General features: G+C 33.5%; 1 protein-coding gene across 7 annotated transcripts in view; it reads right to left on the bottom strand.

The window, feature by feature from the left end:
* LOC133191045 (zinc finger protein 143-like) overlaps nt 1-16,137 on the bottom strand; it is a 31,254-nt gene extending 15,117 nt beyond the window's left edge. For 3 of the 7 annotated variants that reach the window (XM_061326710.1, XM_061326713.1, XM_061326711.1), the window contains exons 1-4: nt 15,909-16,063; nt 1,243-1,504; nt 750-867; nt 110-184 (exon numbers count right to left, since the gene is read on the bottom strand). In XM_061326710.1, coding sequence (XP_061182694.1) covers nt 110-184; nt 750-867; nt 1,243-1,461 — 412 coding nt within the window. In that variant the 5' untranslated portion in view covers nt 1,462-1,504; nt 15,909-16,063. Of the gene's footprint in view, nt 1-109; nt 185-749; nt 868-1,242; nt 1,505-15,877; nt 16,067-16,089 lie in introns of those variants that run through there. The other 4 variants (XM_061326706.1, XM_061326708.1, XM_061326707.1 and 1 more) reach the window with 4 other exon arrangements.
* Nucleotides 16,138-21,431: the final 5,294 nt, after the last annotated feature.

Below are 21,431 nucleotides of genomic sequence, written 5' to 3'. Positions count from 1 at the left end.
TCTGTTTACTAATGAATTACACCTACATGTTACAAGCAAAGTCAGCTGACAGTGAAGGTTACAAGGAATAAAAGGCTACAAGGGTAAAACAATGTGGGTGAAGACTCACCGTGACTGACCCCCTGTACCACTGCTGTACTCCCGTCCTCCAGACTAATAGTCTGTCCCTCCATAAACTTCCCTCCTATAAAAAAAAACGACTTAACATACAATACTGTCTCAGCTTGTTAGACTATTAGCAAGTAGTCAAAGCTTGAAATGACATTCCCCTATGATTCAGGCATACTCTGTAGGACAATACCTTTAGAGTGTTGTCACTTTAGGACAATACTGTAAATCCCTTTTTATTCGCAAGAACTTTATATTCATGTAATTACACGAGACAACATGCGCGCAAAAATATTATTCTCGCATATATTAGTATTCCTAGAGATTATATAGAGAAGTTACCACAATTCGTGAAAAATTTGTCTCGCTAATAAAGAGTAAATGTCTATCTCGCGAAAATAAGGTGTTGCAAAAATTTATTGATCTACAGTACCTTTAGGATGTTGTCACTGTAGGACAATACCTTTAGGATGTTGTCACTTTAGGACAATACCTTTAGGATGTTGTCACTGTAGGACAAACCTTTAGGATGTTGTCACTGTAGGACAAACCTTTAGGATGTTGTCACTGTAGGACAATACCTTTAGGCTTTTGTCACTTTAGGACAATACCTTTAGGGTGGTGTCACTTTAGGACAATACCTTTCGGATGTTGAATGAAGGCTGTTGTTCCATCAGCTAGGGTTACAGCCTGGACGGTTTGAGTATCTAGGTGCTGTGGGACATTGGTTGCCGGGGACTCTAAGGAGAGGTTGCCTCCCTGTAAAAAACCAATTTGTCAGTAACAAATAGAGGTCCAGACTAGCAGTGGAAATGACTTATCTAGCTGTGTTAATTTTCATGATTGTCTGTGTTAGTTGTCTGCATTAGTTAGGATAATTGCCTCTCTGTAAAAACAATTTGTCAGTAACAAATGAAGGTGTACACTGGCAGCAGAAATATCTTATTTCAAATTTACAGAACAAATTCATACATGAATGATTAGGTACCAAAGAGGGGGGGATCATACATCCATAATTTTAAAATTCTGCACAGCTAACAAATAATTGAATGTATTAAATTAAACAACTAAAAATTTAGAGAAGTTACCCCCTTAGAGTGGATAAGTAAACAACTAAACATTTAGAAAATTTACCCCGTTAGAGTGGAGTAGAAGTAAATTGACATCTGTGGCCGAGTTCGGAAGGGTGCTGGGAACATCCACCAGCTGTTCTCCTCCCAAACTATCCTCCTCTCCGAGATCAACAATGTGACCCGGACTGTCTACGATGACATTGTGGGGGCTGTCTCCAGAAGTAATCTGATCAGGGACCGTCTCAACATTTCTTATGTCGATGGAACAACTTGCATCCATGTAGGATTAAATTTCTGCTCAAAATGATCAGCAAAGTGGGAACCTGGTAAAATACATGAATTCTGGTAAACTCAAGATAAATAAAAATACAGTTTCTTCAAATATCATTTTCTAAGGCATTTCATGTTATATAAATTTGCAATGATCAGAAAGTATGATTGGATTGGAGATTATACATTTCAAATGAGTATTATCATTTGATTGTTCAGCTGGTTTGTTAATACTAAATTTTGCATCAGTAAAAATAAAACAATACATGGGAAAGGTACCAATTCAAAAAGAAGCAGTGAAAAAAGAGTGAAAAAGATGCTTTTTGAAAAATTGCTCTTTATCTCAGAAGTTACAATGCTTGCATTAAAAAACATGGAGTATAGTCTTAAGCAACTCTCCTGGTGGGATACATCACAACGTACAGCTGTAGGAGGAAAGTTATGACAGAGTTGACTAGATTTAGCTTCACCCCTAAGACTGTGTGTAATGTAAATATCTAGAATCATTGTATATGAGTAGTGCTTTCCCGACTCCCCCATCTAAATGCTTTGTTGTGTCTCTCATTAATGACTCCCAGAATTTCATACTAATTTTACAGACTTTTGTCTTGGCTGTGCGCCTTTACTGGTATCAGTTATATTTTTCATTTTGTGCGACTTTTCACATTAACTACTCCTTATGCATGTGCTTACTAATGATAGCATGTACATACTTTCCATATTATTTAACAACTACCTATGCTTACAAATCTTATACACTTTCCATATTAACCAGTCGTGATGGAAGCAATTTATATTTTAAAATAACTCACTTTGGTTACTTCACTTATATTTAGAACTTAACAAAGAAAAACTCATTTAAGTTAATTCTTAAAAACTTGAATGCCTAATTTAATTTTGTCAGAAATATCCATATTTTGAGTTTGTTGCCAAGTACGGATGATGTATGGCTGAGAAAGTTGTAAACACATTTACTTCTTTTGATAGACTTGACAGATTTGATATCTCCTCAGCAGATAGGATGATTTTTATCAAATATTATTTTTCAGGGGAAAATTATTGTATTTCATGAACATTTCAGTGGTCAATTGTACAACATCTGCCAATACTTTGAATAATTTTTCTGAAATCCTTGAATATTAATATACAATTTCTATGTTTTATACTTTTTGTGCAAATCTGTATATTTATGTGGAAGAGTTCTAAAGTGGGGTAGGGTTAATGATGAAATACTGTAATAAGTTATGTGGTGTTCATATATTTACATTTCCAAATATTTTCCCCCTAAGATTCTTTGCAAATTAGTAAACGGTTCATTTTCTCATGCACTACCAGTGGATGAGCATGAATATCTCCATTGTGAGCTTATCAAAACTATAGTGCGAATGCCATAGTTAAATTTGTGGCAAGTAATTAGATAAATAATGTAAATATAAGATCTGAATTTAATTTTTGAAAATTATTATAAATATACATAAACAATTAATGCTTCACGCCTGCAAAATTTCATTAGGTGCTAACCAAATATGCCGGCATGATATCCTCAAGAATTTTCAAAAATTGAAATTCATTTCTTAAACATGTTAAATAAAATCCTACTGTTTTGCTAATTCCTAGTGTGTGCTGTTTACCTTAATTATATAGCTCCTATATGCATATATGCGTTTAGTGTGTTTTGGTGCTTTTCTTGTAGGTTTATAAAGCTTATATACTCATGTAACTGGCATTATAGTAAGAAAAATGTGACCATGATTTTAACCCAGGCCCCCTAATTGCTCTACCAACTGAGCAATCTGGCCACTGGTGATCAAACCTGCCTGACTGCCACATGCGTACAGTTCTTAATATGCATGGGTTTGCTCGTCTTAACCGCTCGACCTACTAAACAGAGAATCCTAAAGAACTCAAAAGAACCCTAGAGAAATCTAGCTTTATTTGGTTAATTCAAATAAATGTTGTATAATAATTGTCTTAACTATTAATTCATTAATTCTGATAAAAAAATTTCTTATAAATATGTTGTTTTCACTTGTTAAAAAATCAGTTCAAGAGCTTAATTACTTAGCTCATGTTGCCAAATGTTGTCTTATTCTTTTGTGACTCAGGCAATGGAAGTTAATGTAAATATAGAGTACGTGCACGTATAACATTTTATTTTTATACATACACATATTCTATATTTACATTAACTTCCAGTGCCCGCTTTTGGGGAAAAAAATATTAACAATTTGGAACTTTTAAAATTTAACAGAAATTTATGCCATTTATTGATTCATTGGGATGGGTGTGTCTCACCCCTCTCAACTCTCCATCTACTTTGTACACAATCTATGTGTAAACATTTGGTTTTCATGCAGTTTATTTTAGTCCCGTCTCGGTGAAAAATCAAGTTTCATGGAATATTACCGCTGTAACCGTGATTTCTGTCGCTAGTGCTCAGGGTCGCTCTAAATAGAATATATAGGGAAAAGAGCGACTCAAATCACTGGCCTCTGCGCATGCCTGGGGATTTTAGTCGCTTCAAATCAAAGCGGTGCTCTACTGGTTATAAATCCACGGTAATAGTATCCGCAGTCTTAGCTTTTCGTGTTTTATTTATTCATTTTAATCCTAAAAGTATGCAAAACAATTATATATGTTATTTAAAACTTAATATTTAATTTTCTTCGCATAGGATTATTAAATGATGTTTTAGATTTCTAAAATCTATTTATTTTCTAAAAGAAAATAAACGACTTCAAATTTAATTAAAAATTTTGTAAATTGAATATATATTTAAAAGGAAAAGAAGGGGGGAAAACATGCTACGGTTAACAATCTCTCAGTCATTTGTTTCAACAGGTGTGAACCATGCCCAGGGCGTTATCTTAGACAGGTGTCAACAATTACCTGTACATGTATGTTAATAACTCACAAACACAGCTCCTCGTGGTCAATTTTTACCAAAGGTGTGAAGTGTGTTTTTATAACCACTTCATTATATACACTTGTATTTTGTCTTCAATGAACCATACATACCTGTATTTCACCAGAATATAAAGTGATAATTCTTATCTCATTTCGACCTATTTTTTATTTAACAGATAAATTAAATGACGGGAAACTAATTCTGAACAAATAAATAATGACGACATAATAATTTTAAATACGTTTAGGGTGGTTGGCCACTTGTCCAGCGAAATGATAAGAAAAAGTTAAAAAAAAAATGGATGTGGTTTTAATTTTATGTAGCTGATATAAATTTTGAGTTTAATAAATCTGAATATGAAGAATTGAAGAAACATTATCTTAAACAAATCAAGAGCGTCGGTGATTCCAGTCGCACTTCAAAATTACGGTTTCATGTTCAATTGTTTTAAACGAACCGACTAGTATGCCTTCTGTTACAACATTAAATAGTAAAACGGGATGCAGTTTTGATTTAAAGTAGATTATCTGAGTGTAGTTCAATATTTCTAGGGAAAAAATCGGAAAACGTTATTTTAAATTTATTTAGTTATTCGGTCGCTCTTCAAAAGGGGGTTTCATAACCTACCAGAATTATATTTCCATCTCTAACAACTTAAAAAATTGGATGCAGTTATGACAAAGAGTAGATGATAAAAGATTAGTTTAATAATTCTAGAGAAAAAAATTCGAATAATAATTATTATGAATAAATTATGAGCATCGGTGATTTCTGTCGCTCGTCAGAAATCCATCAGAAGCTACTAGTTCACGGTCTGTACCAACTTAAGGAAATTAAAATGGATGCAGGTTTAGCTTCAAAAAGAAAATCGAAGTGTAGTTTAATAATTCTACATGAAAATATTCGGGAAAATAATTATTTTGAATTAGTTATGAGCATCAGTGATTTGAGTCGCTCTTCAAAATGGCGATTTCAGAATTTATCCAGACTGACTTATTTATCGCCTGTAAAACCAGTAAAAAGTGGAATTTGATGCCGCATTGATTTGAAATAGATTATCTAAGTGTAGTTTAATAATTCTACATGAAAATATTCGGGAAAATAATTATTTTGAATTAGTTATGAGCATCAGTGATTTGAGTCGCTCTTCAAAATGGCGATTTCAGAATTTATCCAGACTGACTTATTTATCGCCTGTAAAACCAGTAAAAAGTGGAATTTGATGCCGCATTGATTTGAAATAGATTATCTAAGTGCAGTTTAATAATTCTACATGAAAATATTCGGGAAAATAATTATTTTGAATTAGTTATGAGCATCAGTGATTTGAGTCGCTCTTCCAAATGGCGATTTCAGAATTTATCAGAACTAACATATTTATCGTCTGTAAAACCAGTAAAAAGTGGAATTTGATGCCGGTTTCATTTGAAATAGATAATCTAAGTGTAGTTTAATAATTCTACATGAAAATATTCGGGAAAATAATTATTTTGAATTAGTTATGAGCATCAGTGATTTGAGTCGCTCTTCAAAATGGCGATTTCAGAATTTATCCAGACTGACTTATTTATCGCCTGTAAAACCAGTAAAAAGTGGAATTTGATGCCGCATTGATTTGAAATAGATTATCTAAGTGTAGTTTAATAATTCTACATGAAAATATTCGGGAAAATAATTATTTTGAATTAGTTATGAGCATCAGTGATTTGAGTCGCTCTTTAAAATGGCGATTTCAGAATTTATCAGAACTAACATATTTATCGTCTGTAAAACCAGTAAAAAGTGGAATTTGATGCCGGTTTCATTTGAAATAGATAATCTAAGTGTAGTTTAATAATTCTACATGAAAATATTCGGGAAAATAATTATTTTGAATTAGTTATGAGCATCAGTGATTTGAGTCGCTCTTTAAAATGGCGATTTCAGAATTTATCAGAACTAACATATTTATCGTCTGTAAAACCAGTAAAAAGTGGAATTTGATGCCGCATTGATTTGAAATAGATTATCTAAGTGTAGTTTAATAATTCTACATGAAAATATTCGGGAAAATAATTATTTTGAATTAGTTATGAGCATCAGTGATTTGAGTCGCTCTTTAAAATGGCGATTTCAGAATTTATCAGAACTAACATATTTATCGTCTGTAAAACCAGTAAAAAGTGGAATTTGATGCCGGTTTCATTTGAAATAGATAATCTAAGTGTAGTTTAATAATTCTACATGAAAATATTCGGGAAAATAATTATTTTGAATTAGTTATGAGCATCAGTGATTTGAGTCGCTCTTCAAAATGGCGATTTCAGAATTTATCCAGACTGACTTATTTATCGCCTGTAAAACCAGTAAAAAGTGGAATTTGATGCCGCATTGATTTGAAATAGATTATCTAAGTATAGTTTAATAATTCTACATGAAAATATTCGGGAAAATAATTATTTTGAATTAGTTATGAGCATCAGTGATTTGAGTCGCTCTTTAAAATGGCGATTTCAGAATTTATCAGAACTAACATATTTATCGTCTGTAAAACCAGTAAAAAGTGGAATTTGATGCCGGTTTCATTTGAAATAGATAATCTAAGTGTAGTTTAATAATTCTACATGAAAATATTCGGGAAAATAATTATTTTGAATTAGTTATGAGCATCAGTGATTTGAGTCGCTCTTCAAAATGGCGATTTCAGAATTTATCCAGACTGACTTATTTATCGCCTGTAAAACCAGTAAAAAGTGGAATTTGATGCCGCATTGATTTGAAATAGATTATCTAAGTGTAGTTTAATAATTCTACATGAAAATATTCGGGAAAATAATTATTTTGAATTAGTTATGAGCATCAGTGATTTGAGTCGCTCTTCAAAATGGCGATTTCAGAATTTATCAGAACTAACATATTTATCGTCTGTAAAACCAGTAAAAAGTGGAATTTGATGCCGGTTTCATTTGAAATAGATAATCTAAGTGTAGTTTAATAATTCTACATGAAAATATTCGGGAAAATAATTATTTTGAATTAGTTATGAGCATCAGTGATTTGAGTCGCTCTTCAAAATGGCGATTTCAGAATTTATCAGAACTAACATATTTATCATCTGTAAAACCAGTAAAAAGTGGAATTTGATGCCGGTTTCATTTGAAATAGATAATCTAAGTGTAGTTTAATAATTCTACATGAAAATATTCGGGAAAATAATTATTTTGAATTAGTTATGAGCATCAGTGATTTGAGTCGCTCTTTAAAATGGCGATTTCAGAATTTATCAGAACTAACATATTTATCGTCTGTAAAACCAGTAAAAAGTGGAATTTGATGCCGGTTTCATTTGAAATAGATAATCTAAGTGTAGTTTAATAATTCTACATGAAAATATTCGGGAAAATAATTATTTTGAATTAGTTATGAGCATCAGTGATTTGAGTCGCTCTTCAAAATGGCGATTTCAGAATTTATCAGAACTAACATATTTATCATCTGTAAAACCAGTAAAAAGTGGAATTTGATGCCGGTTTCATTTGAAATAGATAATCTAAGTGTAGTTTAATAATTCTACATGAAAATATTCGGGAAAATAATTATTTTGAATTAGTTATGAGCATCAGTGATTTGAGTCGCTCTTTAAAATGGCGATTTCAGAATTTATCAGAACTAACATATTTATCGTCTGTAAAACCAGTAAAAAGTGGAATTTGATGCCGGTTTCATTTGAAATAGATAATCTAAGTGTAGTTTAATAATTCTACATGAAAATATTCGGGAAAATAATTATTTTGAATTAGTTATGAGCATCAGTGATTTGAGTCGCTAGTGCTCTTCAAAATGGCTCTTTCCATATTGTATCAGAAACTATTATTTTACGGTCTGTAACAACTTTATAAAAAATTCAAATGGATTCAAGTTTGATTTCAGATAGATAATGCAAGTGTAGTTTAATTATTATAGATAAAAAAATAATCCGAAAAATAATTAATTTAAATAAGTTATCGGCGATTTCGGTCGCTCTTCAAAAATTATCAGAACGGTTTAGTTTCACGTTAGCAGGTTGGTAACAATTTAAATAATTGGAAATCAATGCAGTTTACTTTGAAGTGAAAGAATATAATAAAACCACACCTAGTGTAAATTAGAAAATATTATGCCATTGTTATATTCATTTTTTAAAACGCTACTCAATAACTCTCATAAAGGTATAGGCACTTTAACGGTTTAAAACAAATATAATTTTTTGAACCGATCAATTACCGATTAACTGAATTTTTGAGGATACGACTTTTCACCCATTTTCCCTTATAACCAGATATATGCATGCCAGAAATCTACACAATATATAATCCAATTAATTGCATGAATAATTAATCTACCGGTAAATGAAACGATGAAATATAGTTTTTTACTTTAATACATGTAGTACATGTATAATTATAACAATCCATATTCATTCGAATTTTTAGCCTACGCTACGGCTGTAACAAAAAGGTGCTTTACAGTAAAGTGCATTTATGATTCTTTGTTTGTTACTTTATTCTCTCGTGCCTTGTATATTTTGATCTAGTATTAATTTGTTACCTGTTAGATTGCTTAGTAATCTGGCACCAGTTACAAGCAGATGCCTTCATTACAAGTTTCTTATGATCTTGTACCTGTTATAAGTATGGTGCTCTATAATTAGGTACCTCTTAATGGTTGGATCAACCTAGATGACTTACAATCTGATACATGTAACAGGCAAGGTGCTTTATTATCTGTACCTGTAACAGATGGGGTGCCTTATAATCTTGTACCAGTTACATGTAAATGTAATATGCTTTGATATAATCTGGTATCTGACATTAGAGAACTTAATGATTTCATTCCTGTAACCAATAGGGGTGCTCACAAATCTACACCTGTAACCAATACGGTTGTTAAATATCTATTACTTGACAACAATAAGTTGCTTCATAATCTGGCACCTGTTACAGATAGGGTGCTCTATTATCTGATACCTGAAACCAACATGGTGTTTTACAATTTGGCACCTATTACAGGTAGGGTGCCTTATAATCTAATACCTGTTACATATAGAATGTTTTGTAATCTCATACTTGTTATAGGTATATTTTTTTAATCATCTGGTAGCAATTACCAGTAGTTTGCCTAATAATCTGATACCTGTTACTAATATGATGATTTATAATCTGGCACCGTTATCTGTTACACGTAGGATACTTGATTTAAACAATATTTATTCAGAATACGGAATAGATTGGACAACAGGCAATGCCTATAAATACCCTCTCTATACAAGAATCAAGGTTACAAATACAATGAACTGAGTGAATATATGCATTACAATTATACGGGTAAACATACACACACACACACGCACACACAAAGATCCAGATGAATTAAGCATGACACAGAATTGTATTAATAACATATAGTGAAAAGAATATATTAAAATGAAATGTCCAAAGTTATAGTCTAAACAAGAATTTTATGCTTTTTCTGCCAGTGACCTTGAACTTGCAGGAATGGCACTTGGTCAAGGTCATGACACACCCTCAGGTCATAAACAATTTTTGTACCATTTCTGAGCTTCCACTGATTCTCTAAGGGGCAGAGAAAACATTTAGAGAATTTACGCATTTTCAATATCTATAGAGCCCTGCCCTAACAATAGAACTCCTGATCTAGGGGCCAAGAAATTGAAAATTTTAGTAGGGGCTCAATGCTTATTACAATTATGCCAACAGTTTGACTGCTTGCTGTCTGGGAGTGAAAAAGGATAATTTTTAAAGATAGCACTAATTTTGCCCCCCCCCTCCTCCCCCCAGAGCAGGGACACTGAAATTCACTATTTTTGTACCCCTTCACCCATTGAAATCTGGATGAAATAGGTTTTGGGGTACAAAAGAAGGAGCTGAAAATGTTCAAAACAAATGTGAATCTACACTACCTGAGAATGCTTCTGTATTAATATGACTAACAATGGCTTTGCAGATCGTGAGAGATGATTTTTTAAAGATATTTCCTGTATCTTCCTGTGTAAAACTTTGACACCCTGTTGTGGCCCCGCCCTACCCCCACGGGGCATGATATGAACAGACTTGAATCTACACTACCTGAGGATGCTTCTATATTAATATGACTGATCATGGCTTTGCTGTTCTTGAGAAGACTTCTTTAGATATTTTCTATATATTCTATGTAAAACTTTGACCCCCTGTTGTGGCCCCGCCCTACCCTTGAGGGTCATGATATGAATAAACTTGAGTCTACAGTATATTAATATGACTTATCATGGCTTTGCTGTTCTTAAGAAGATTTCTTAGATATTTCCTACATATTCCTATGTAAAACTTTGACCCCTAGCCTGTTGTGGTCCCGTCCTACCCTTGAGGGGCATATGATATGAACAAACTTGAATCTAGTACACTTTGTAATGAAGCTCTCACATAAGTTTCAACTTCTCTGGCCAAGTGGTTCTTGAGAAGATTTTTTAAAAAATGGCACCAAATTTTCATGAATTCTTAACTATCTCTCCTTGAAAGAAAGCATGGCACTTCTTCTGAAAAAACTTGAATACCCTTTACCCAAGGATGCTTCGTGGCAAGTTTGGTTGAAATTGGTCCAGTGGTTCTGGAGAATAAGTCGAAAATGTGAAAAGTTTACAGACACCAGACGACAAACACTGGGTCGCCCGCATGGCCTAGTGGTTAGAGTGCTTGCTCCAGAGTCACAGTATAAGGGTCACGGGTTCAAATCCACTGCGGGATGTGGAGACCAGTCCTTCGGACGAGACCATATAAACCGAGGTCCCGTGTCACAGTAAGTGTTGGCACGAAAAAGATCCCTCCATGCTCAATGGCCCTGAGTGCCTAGTATAGGTATAAATTTGCAGCCCTCCATCAGCAAGTGGTGGCTTCTCAATATGAGTGAGAAATTCTCAAGAGGGATGTTAAACAACAAACAAACACCAAACACTCTTAATTAGATCAGAAAAGCTCACTTGATCCTTCAGCTCAGGTGAGCTACAAAGGAGTGAAGACCCACTCATATGAAAAAATTGTGTTAGAGTATGAAGAAATGATCAGCATTTTTGCCCTCTATGGTATGTATTTGCTACTCCTAGACAAATAATTACAATCTTTGTGAGATTTTCTGTAAATTTTGGAGATTTTACATATAGTATATGTTAATGTTTGATGAAATATCAAGGAGAATTTTGTTATAATTGAGATTTAATTTTTCACCTTCGTATTTGTCACACCATCGTCATTTTGCTCGCTCATCTTCTTAAATTGCATTTTATGTTTTATGAATGCTGAACTCTGCTACACCTAGCCTATTAAAACATCTAAATATTTATTAGCATGTATTTTAGAGTGAAAACTTTAAAATTGCAACCATCTTTTATCTTAGTAAGACAGACATTCTGCACTGTGGTTGTTGATCGAAATACGAAAAAAAAAATTAATTAAAATATTTCATACAATAGCAAATTGATTTTAATAATTTTATACCAAATTCATTTTGAAAACAAGATCTGGGGAAAGGTCATCTAGAAGTTTGAGGGTGTTCATCCCTTGATGCATCATCCATGCAAGTTAGGTTCAGATAGGCCTTATAGTTTCTTGGTAATGGACCTGCTAAATAAACTTTAACCTAATTACTCATCTGGAAAATGTAGGTCAAATTCAGCCTCTGAAGCAACTCTGGTAGTGTGCATCAATAAATGTATCTTCAGTGCAAAGTTGGTTAGCATAGGGCTTAAAGTCACTTTAGAAAGAAACTGCTCCAAAAACTTTAACCTAGTCGCTCATCTGGTAGTGTGCATCAATAAATGTATCATCCATGCAAGTTTTGTCAATATAGGTCTTAAAATTAGTGTTACTTGGAAATGAGACCTGCTTTAAAAACTTCAGCCTGCTCCAAAAACATTAACCTTGTCATTCTTCAGCTGAAATTGCAGTATCTGAAACTTGACTGGTACAATGAAATATACTTCAAGCATCTTCCCTACACTCTGATCAATATACGGCATAGAGGTACTTGAAAAGAAATCTGCTCCTAAAACTTTAACCTGGGATGCCTACGCCATAATAATACATAAGCCTCAGAACTGAGAGAACTAGAGAAGTGTTACTGGCTGACTTGATATTAGGCTTACATATTACTTGGGAGAATGGCTTTTGTAGAATACCTGGTTTACTGATCTCAAGACCTTTGAACTTTGACCTACTTTCCAAAATACACCAGTGCTGATATAAACTTTGATCCTTTATTGGGCTCCCAGTCTATCCTCGGGGGTCATGATTTGAGCAAACTTTAATCTGCATTATATAAGGATACTTGCAAACAAGATTTAAGGTTATCTTCCTAACAAACACTTGCTAGGAAGGTTAAGGTTATAGGTTATCTTCCTAGCAAATACTTGTCCATATAAAAGAGATCTAAAATTATCCTTTACCTCATTACTTTATATCCTATCTTCACATTAGATGAACGATCCCTTATTGTAGCCCTACAATCCCCATGGGCCATAATTTAAAAAGAATTGAATCTGCATTGTCTGAGAATGCTCTCATATTGTTACCACTTATCATGGCCCTGCTTTTCAGTTTGAGAGAAGATTTTTCTGACATATTCCTGAATAAAGCTTTTATTCTTCAAGAATATTGCCACTCCAACTCTACCCTGGAGATATATTCAAACTGCCCTACTTGAGGATGCTTGCATATTATTTAATATCACTTATAGTCCTGATGTTAATAATGTCTCGGTTTAAAAGATGTGTGAAAGTTGGTCAATATATGGGGTCTCACTTGCTCAGTGGTTAGAGCCATGGTACATGTATGCCAAAGACCCTGGGTTGAGTCCCTCTTGAAACTTGATTTTTCACCACCTGTTACATTTGGCACCCAATATGATAAGAATATTTAAAAAAAAAAATCCTGAATTTTCCTGTATATTCCTCTATGAGATCTTTCATATGCACCTACCATCCTGGGCATGATCTGAACAGAGTTGAATCCATACTACTGGTAGTGGTACCTGATGATGTTTGCAAATCAGTATGACTAACTGTGGCTCTGCTATTTCTTGATATATTTTTTTCTTAAATATGTAACAGGAAAGGAGAAAAATCTGACAGACCAGACAGGGATTCAAACCCGGGCCCCCTGAATCTCCAGTCAGAAGTTTTACCAACTGAGCTATCGAACCCACCTGACCTCCACAAATATTTCTACTATTAAATTAAAATAAAAATATTCTTTTGGATGTTTTCAACAGTTTAAATTTTTTCAAGGTAAGGGGCTGACATAGGGCTGGTGATTCATAACCAGTTTCTTTTGTGCTAAGCAGATGAAGATCATAGAGTTAGAGACTCCCTATGGAAGGGACATAGATCATCAGAGGTCTATTACTTCCAACTTTCAGTATACCGGTACTCATTTTCAGCTGGGTGAACTGAGACAAATAAGACATAAGAAGCTTTAATTAATTAAGGTGTTCAATTCCTAATTGGACAAAATTCTCTATTTTTAAATATCAATCTGATATAAAATACTCTTGCATTCATCTAAAGTAGGGATTGATATGAGGAGAGAATTTTCAAAAATGTTACTACCTCATAAAGATAATCTCATTTTAATCAATATACCCCTGTAATCTTAAATACAGGTACTAAGAATACAAACAAATGTTGTAGTGAAAAAAAAGTAATTTAATTATTAAATTAGGAATAACACTACAGTTAAACTACTGGATAATGACTCCCATCATCAGTTTGATTAAGTGCATCAGATTTAACAATTTATGGGAGAAGAGACTGCATCGAACCATTTAATTATTAACATTTTACATTTTCAGGGAAAATTTATTTATTGTATCTGTATTCTTTTTGTGCCCTTTCTTTTACTTTTTTTCCCTGCTTTTGATTTCTACTTTTAAGACATTGGTTGTAATAAATTATCATCTTAAGCACCATGTTTCTAACAGAAATTTTACAATCAAAATGTCGCTTTGTTAAATTAAGCTGTTTTAAATAAACAATATTGGTCTGGATATCAAATGTTCATCAAATCCATTATTCATAGTATGTAGTCTTGACATATAACTTCAGAATGAAAAGGAGGTCATCCATGAATCACAATAAAATGATGTAATCTATTTTGCTTTAAGTGTAGCATAAAATAGCTACAAAGCGCTCGAGTTGTCTGAGAAGGTGGAAAATTGTCCAAACAGTGGCCAAGTTCTTTGAATCAAAGGTGATTGTCAATGTGAATTGTTCTACAGGAGAGCTGTCTTAGGGGTGACTTGTCCAGCATTGTAATGCACGTACAAGCTGATTTTACAACATATTATCTGGTTATATATTTCCTTAGCTTATATATTCAGTGTGGACCCTGAGGTTCATAAACTTCAGACTGAAGTTTAATAATTGACTGTAAAGAAGGTTAAACTCCCCATCCCCACCCTAACAATAATTCACTGACATTGTATCTACTTATTTAGTTTAATGAATGTCTCCAATGCCTATATCATAACTGAACAAAGCCAGATATCTATAGACATGATGACCATACTTAGAAATGTAAAATGAATTCAGTCAAAACACATATTATCAACTTACATACATAACTTTGATGGATAATTAATATTATACTTGTACAAAGTGGTCATCTAATGATTCATCATCAGTTATCATACATGTAGATACTGAGTTGGGATATATTAATGAAAATTAGTCGAAGGGAATCCTTCTATAACCACAAAATATGATGAAAAACTGCTTTAAATTCATAATTAATTGCAGAGAATTTTAATTTAATAAAATCACCAGTAGTCCTAAATTATATAAAAAAAAGTCAGTGCTTTTTAGTGTTATAAACACAATAGAGGAAATTCGCGTCACAACTTTGTTTCGAATTAGCATTAGACTTGTGTGATCAAGATTTAAATTTATTCGTGCTTACAATGAACTTATCGCTAATAAAATAAGATAATTATTCTTATTTTATCTTTTAAAACACTGTCTTACTTACAATAAATCGACTTTACAAATCATAATACATGCCGATTCGTATGCGGTTGCCTATATTGCCTAATAAAAGTTGGATGCCGATCTCGACGATTCAAAATATAATTCCTCGTACGATTCTGTTGTTGCCTTTTTCAATAAGAGGTTATAAACTGTCTAAATATTTAATTTAATTAGTCAAATTGTCCAACTTCTCACGTAAGAGATGAAGATAAACGAAGCCCACATGCCGATCGCGATGTCAATTAAGAAATGACCATACAATTATTTTCAGGATTTTTGAAGTAAATATTGAATAAAACAGAATTGTTCAAGAGTGTTATAACTTTTTTTGCTTCAAAATGTTTCATTTTAAACACCAATAACATCTATATTACGTGGTTTTAACTATCTTTGGGTATAATTATACGAGTGGCGAATTGCAAGGCTACCGCTTGGGATTTCTATTTTTAGAGCGACTCTGAGCACTAGCGACAGTTTTCACTGGTACACCGCCATGACAACGGTCTAATCGGACACTGACCTCCATTTTTATTTTACGAATACATTCGACACAAAGCGGAAGTTAAGATTGACGATATTCTCGGCCTAGAACACAAATTTACAGTGACATTTTGTGTCTCTCGGTTCTTTCTCACGTCGTCTCTGCCCCGGCATCAATCCCAACAGGCAATGGGTCATCATTGAACACTGGGAAAACTTACCCGAAGATCCACTTTCTGGACCACCATGCAATGCACGCTCAAAAGGCCCGGATTGAGGATATGTTGATGCGTTGAAAACAAGGCTTTTGGGAAAACTTTTTCATATCACTTCATAAAAAATTCTCAATAAATGTATTTTCCATTATCATCATTTATAGTCAAAATACAGGAAGCAAATCAATTTGCAGTGGGGGGATTACGGCCCTGTAATCTGCATACCCGGACGAGATTATCGCGTGCGCGGGAAATTTAAAATCACCAGGCCAACGTAAAAAAAAGGTATCCAGTCAACTCGTACCTACATTTTGTACATACTCTATTGTACATACATTTGTATATAGTATAACACTGTTTATTACATTTTCAATAGTGAAATACTGTGATTTATTTATTGATAAAAGTGATATTCTCTCACAGTGTGAAAGGATACCAAAGTGATATTCTCTCACAGTGTGAAAGGATATCAAAGTAGGTAAAAAGATAATTTCTGGCCTGTCATAAGATAGAGATAGTAACTAAACCGTCTTGATAGAGACTAAAACTACCAAAGTTTCTCCAAATATGTTGTTAAAAATCCGTTTTACAATCTCGCAATCGCTTATAGCTATCATATGACGTCTCAACCGCTCAACTATGACGTCATAGCCTATGACACCCTGTTACGAAAAGACAGAGTCAAATGGAAAATCAAAGAAAATGTAATAAACAGAAAATTCAATGTTTTGTAGATGAATATATATGGAATTTATTTCACTCGTGAGACAGGATTTTTTGATATTTTCACTCGTGCTTCGCACTCGTGAAAATATCAAAAAATCCTGTCCCACTCGTGAAATAAATTCCATATTCATCTACAAAACATTGAATATCCTCTATATATGTAAGTAACAGTTCTGGGTACGAGTTGACTCCTTGGGTTCGACTCGGTTTGGGTACGAGTCGGTTTGGGTACGAGTTGACCGTAAATCAAAAAAAAAAAAAATCATTTGCCCTCTCCCGACCGACTTGCTGAAAATGGCCCAACTCAAAACTTTTTTAACCTCCAGGAAACGTTTTTTTTTTATTCCTGAATTTTCTCATCCCGTCAATATGTATGTTTTTTCTTGGGAAAAAAACTTCCCCACTTCTTGGGACCCATTTTTTTTTACCCCTAGTCGGGAGAGGGCAAACAAACATTAAATTTATCGTTTATTAGTCATGCCAGTTATATTTAAGATTATAAAAAATCGGGCGCCTTTCAAAAAAGTTTCTTGCAAGTCTTCAAATTTTTAAAATTCGTAACATTTAAAGTTTTGTAAATTTTATTTCAAGTGTTCATAAGCTGATAAGAAAGGAAAAGTGCAAATTTTGAACATGGAAGATTTCCATATTATATAAATAAATATATATATAAAAAATCAAGATTATATTATATTGGTATTGATTAGAAAATTTTATGACAATTCTCTTCAGTACAATGCATTAATTAATTCCAAATATATACATTTGTATATTTTAATTAAAGCACTAAGCATGGTCGAATATAGAGAATCATTGTTCTCTTGTAGGGTAAAGTGATCGTGAGTCGGACACCTCTCGTTTTCCTTTACGCATGCAGACCACATTCATCTGTATACTCTATGTTATTTGGTCTTGTCCGAAAGAGCTCGCAAAGATCTAGCATTCAGATGTGATGAACCACCAACATCGAAATTCGTTCGTAAGTCGGACACATTTGATATTGAGTGGGACTCTCATAAAAGTGGGGACTAATTAACTTTCTAGGCCCTATATATGCACATGCTGACGTTCACTTGTTCATTGAACATGCCTGGGCCTTACACGATCTCGTATTTTAAGAAGGGGGGTGCCAGAAAAAAATTAAGAAAAACTGGCGATCATGCATGCTTACTTAAAAGCTTAAAAGAATACATGTCAGAAGCTATAGGAGAGAGGACCCCCCCCTCCCTGCCCCTAACTCCTTTAATTGTGTAATTTCTGTACAATATTTAAAGTATCCCTACTTTGATTATAACGGGGATTATGGCAATAAACAATCTTTCTTTCACTGGGAAGAAAATAAATAATCTGACCTCGACTTGTTGTACTACCCCCATCCCATTAAAAGAGTTTCGGCAGTCCCACCTCCTCTCTCTCTCTCTCTCTCTCTATTTTTTTTTTTTTTTTTTTTTTTTGCTTGTCAAGAGAATTTGGCCGCATGAATTTGATATGGATACAGCAGGTATGTGTGAAAACTAAAATAATCATTGATCCTTCAAATTATATTTTAGCATTCTAATGACATCGAGTTTCTGTGATGTAGGAAAGAAAAAAATTTTTTTTTCTTGATATCGTGTTTTGATTTGCTAAAATATGACCAAATCAGTCAATCGGCGGTAAATTGGTATTTTTAGGTTATGATCTCGTACTTCATATATTTTTTCAACATCTGAAATAAGGTACAATAAAAGAGAGAGGGAAAGTGAGGGGGAGAGAAAGAGAGGGTCTCATAATCAATACATTTAGTTGTTTTAAAAACACAATCAAGTATGAATGTAACAAATTTTAAACTAATAAATACTCTACATTTCATTTTACGATTCAAAATCATTAAGACGCTAATAGTCACACTGTTTCTGCTGAATGGAATGTTCCATTTCGAGTCTTGGAGCAGATTGTCTCATAAGTAGACATAACATGTGTCAGTTACGTTTGTACTAATTCCTGCGTAAGTCTTTCTTTTATATGTGCGCTTTTGTTCCCTATCCGCAGCAAGACCTGCTTTTTTTTTGGGGTGGGGGTGGGGGTGAAGACGATCTGTTATCGAACAACTCTTGTTAGGACTGTTGATAGGTTGTTTGACCGAAATAAGTTATCTGAGAGCTGCTGGTTACTCTTCTGCACTCAAGGTCTGTGTAAATCGCCACATTCATCCACTGGGTTTTGTTGGATTCCCATTTACAGTAATGAAGCATCGGCATCTTTGGATCCCCTCCCCCCCTCCCCCCCATCCATCCCTGTCGAATGCAAATATTTCTAATAATCACGTTTTTAAATCCCCAAGAGATTTGAAATATTTCTTTTTAGCTACATTTTTAAAAATAAAAATCACATTTTAATTTGAAAGTATAGAATAAGCTTTATACAACTCCATCAAACGATCACGCCTACTGACCTTCCTGCCTTGAATTAATTTCGATAATGTAATCTTTTCGTATCTGTGATTATTTGTAAATATTTCGATTTCCACTGATCAATACACACAAAGAAAGCTCTCGAGATAAATGTATGTATGTACAGTGGAAATCGAAATTTTTTTCATATTTCAGTTTATTTTTTCAATCAGCAGGTTTAACAAAGGATACAAGCTAATAGTAGTATATTTTTAAAATAAAACGCTGTTAAAGGATGATATGTATAACAAAAAGCAACATGCACAGATTTCTTATCATATTATAAATATACATTCCTACATTTTCAAATTATGTGCTTACATGCACTATGTGTACAAAATGTTTAGGCTCATAGAAATATATTATCCACTTTTTACTGAATATCTGTTGGAACCCTAGGGTAGTATTTACATCTTCAAGAATTCTCTCTTGTCCTTTTCTGTGTTTCAGGCATTGTTCTATGGAATCACTGTCTAGTTTGTTGGATATGTCAGGGCGTTAAAGACATTTGGAAACATGGGATAATTTGCATAACGGGCGACGCTCGTTATGCAAAATTTATCCCACATTTCCAAAATTAATGTCGTTAATGTCCCTGACATACAAAAATAAACTAGACAATGATTCTTTATATTTACATTTATATGTGAAATAAAAATGTAAATACAAATAAAAATGCTGTCTAATGTATAAAATTGAAATGCACGAAGCATTTCCTGTTTACATGTATTTCCATAGTTCCCGCCTACTGAAGTGAACACAAGAACTTGATTTGAACATATTTTATTGCAATAAATATATACAATGGGATTAGGCACAAGTTCTAAAAAACTTAATTAGCACAAGGATATCCCGGAAAATTGACAATTTATTTTTGACACTTGACCTTTCACTTGGCGAAATTTACTTTTAGTAATAAATATCAATTAACAATATCAATTAACAATCATTACTTCCAATCATATGTTCACTCGATATATCCAAGTGAACTTGAAATAAAAGACACCTCAGAATCTGCCACATTTATTTCATATTTGGATGTTTAGTGACTATAGACGATAGTTGCCAACTAATAACTAAACTGTACGACAAACGGGATGACATCAGCTTTCCCATCGTCTACTTCCCGTAGTGTAGTAATATTCCAACATCACCTGCATATGGTGTTTATGTCTCCCAATTGATGCGTTACCTAAGAGCATGCCCTGAGTACGATAATTTTTAAACCGAGGCAAACTACTGACAAATAAGTTGATGTTACATGAATTTCAACAACCCCGTTTAAAGTCAGTATTTCGTAAATTCTACGGTCATTATAATGACCTTGTTTGCAAAAAAAAAAAAAAAAAAAAAAAAAAAAAAAAAAAAAAAAACTTTCATTGGATCGTATTTTGAATGACTTTTCATATCAATTGTTAGACCATTGTTTTCATACTAGATTTGACAAGGATTATATTCTGTCTACCAAATCAATACATAGGGATCACGGCTGATGTAACAGGTCGAAAGGGGAAGCATACTCCTTCCAGGCACCTGATCCCACCTCTGTGGAGTTCCAGGGGTCTGTGTTTTAGGCCCTGTTCACTAATTTGTACTGTTTTAGAGAATCTTGAGATCGATCACTGTTTGATATATCAATCTTTTTCATTATTTTATTTCTAAAAAATACGAGAAATCAAACAATTAATCATGAGTAACCGAATACCACAAATAAGGCTCTTTTCTACTCAGCTTACTTAAGCTCAGTGGGTAAAAGTGCTCACTTTGGCTCCTACTATGCTTGCTCACTCCGAGTTCAGTGAGATTGGCTCGCCTCTGCATGCTTACTCTGAGTATCTGTTCCCTTACAAAGCCCGTATCATTGAAGATAATCGAACTTTTCCAAGGTTTAACGATGAGTAGCTTTAAAAGAGTAAGGAAAGACTTATTTAGTAACATATGATACTCTGAGTTACTACATGTTTGTCATTTAAGTCTTCTTTATCTCTGCAAAATTCCTACTGAACTGTATGAGATTAATATGCCTTACTATACTTTTGTAGCAAACACACACGGGGGGATCTAGTAAATTTTTTTCATCAAACCTGTGTCTTTATGCCTCACGAAAATATTAACATCAGTGAAGGATTCAATGAAATATATGGAGATTACGAACAGTATTCAAGCTCAAAAGTCCGTTAAACAACACAA

This window comes from Saccostrea echinata, unplaced genomic scaffold, assembly GCF_033153115.1.
Source record: "Saccostrea echinata isolate AGI-Se365-2 ecotype Australia unplaced genomic scaffold, CSIRO_AGI_Sech_v1 ptg000023l, whole genome shotgun sequence".
Taxonomy (NCBI): domain Eukaryota; kingdom Metazoa; phylum Mollusca; class Bivalvia; order Ostreida; family Ostreidae; genus Saccostrea; species Saccostrea echinata.
The sequence above is the reverse complement of the archived record's forward strand: the minus strand, read 5'-3'. Positions and strand labels throughout refer to the sequence as shown.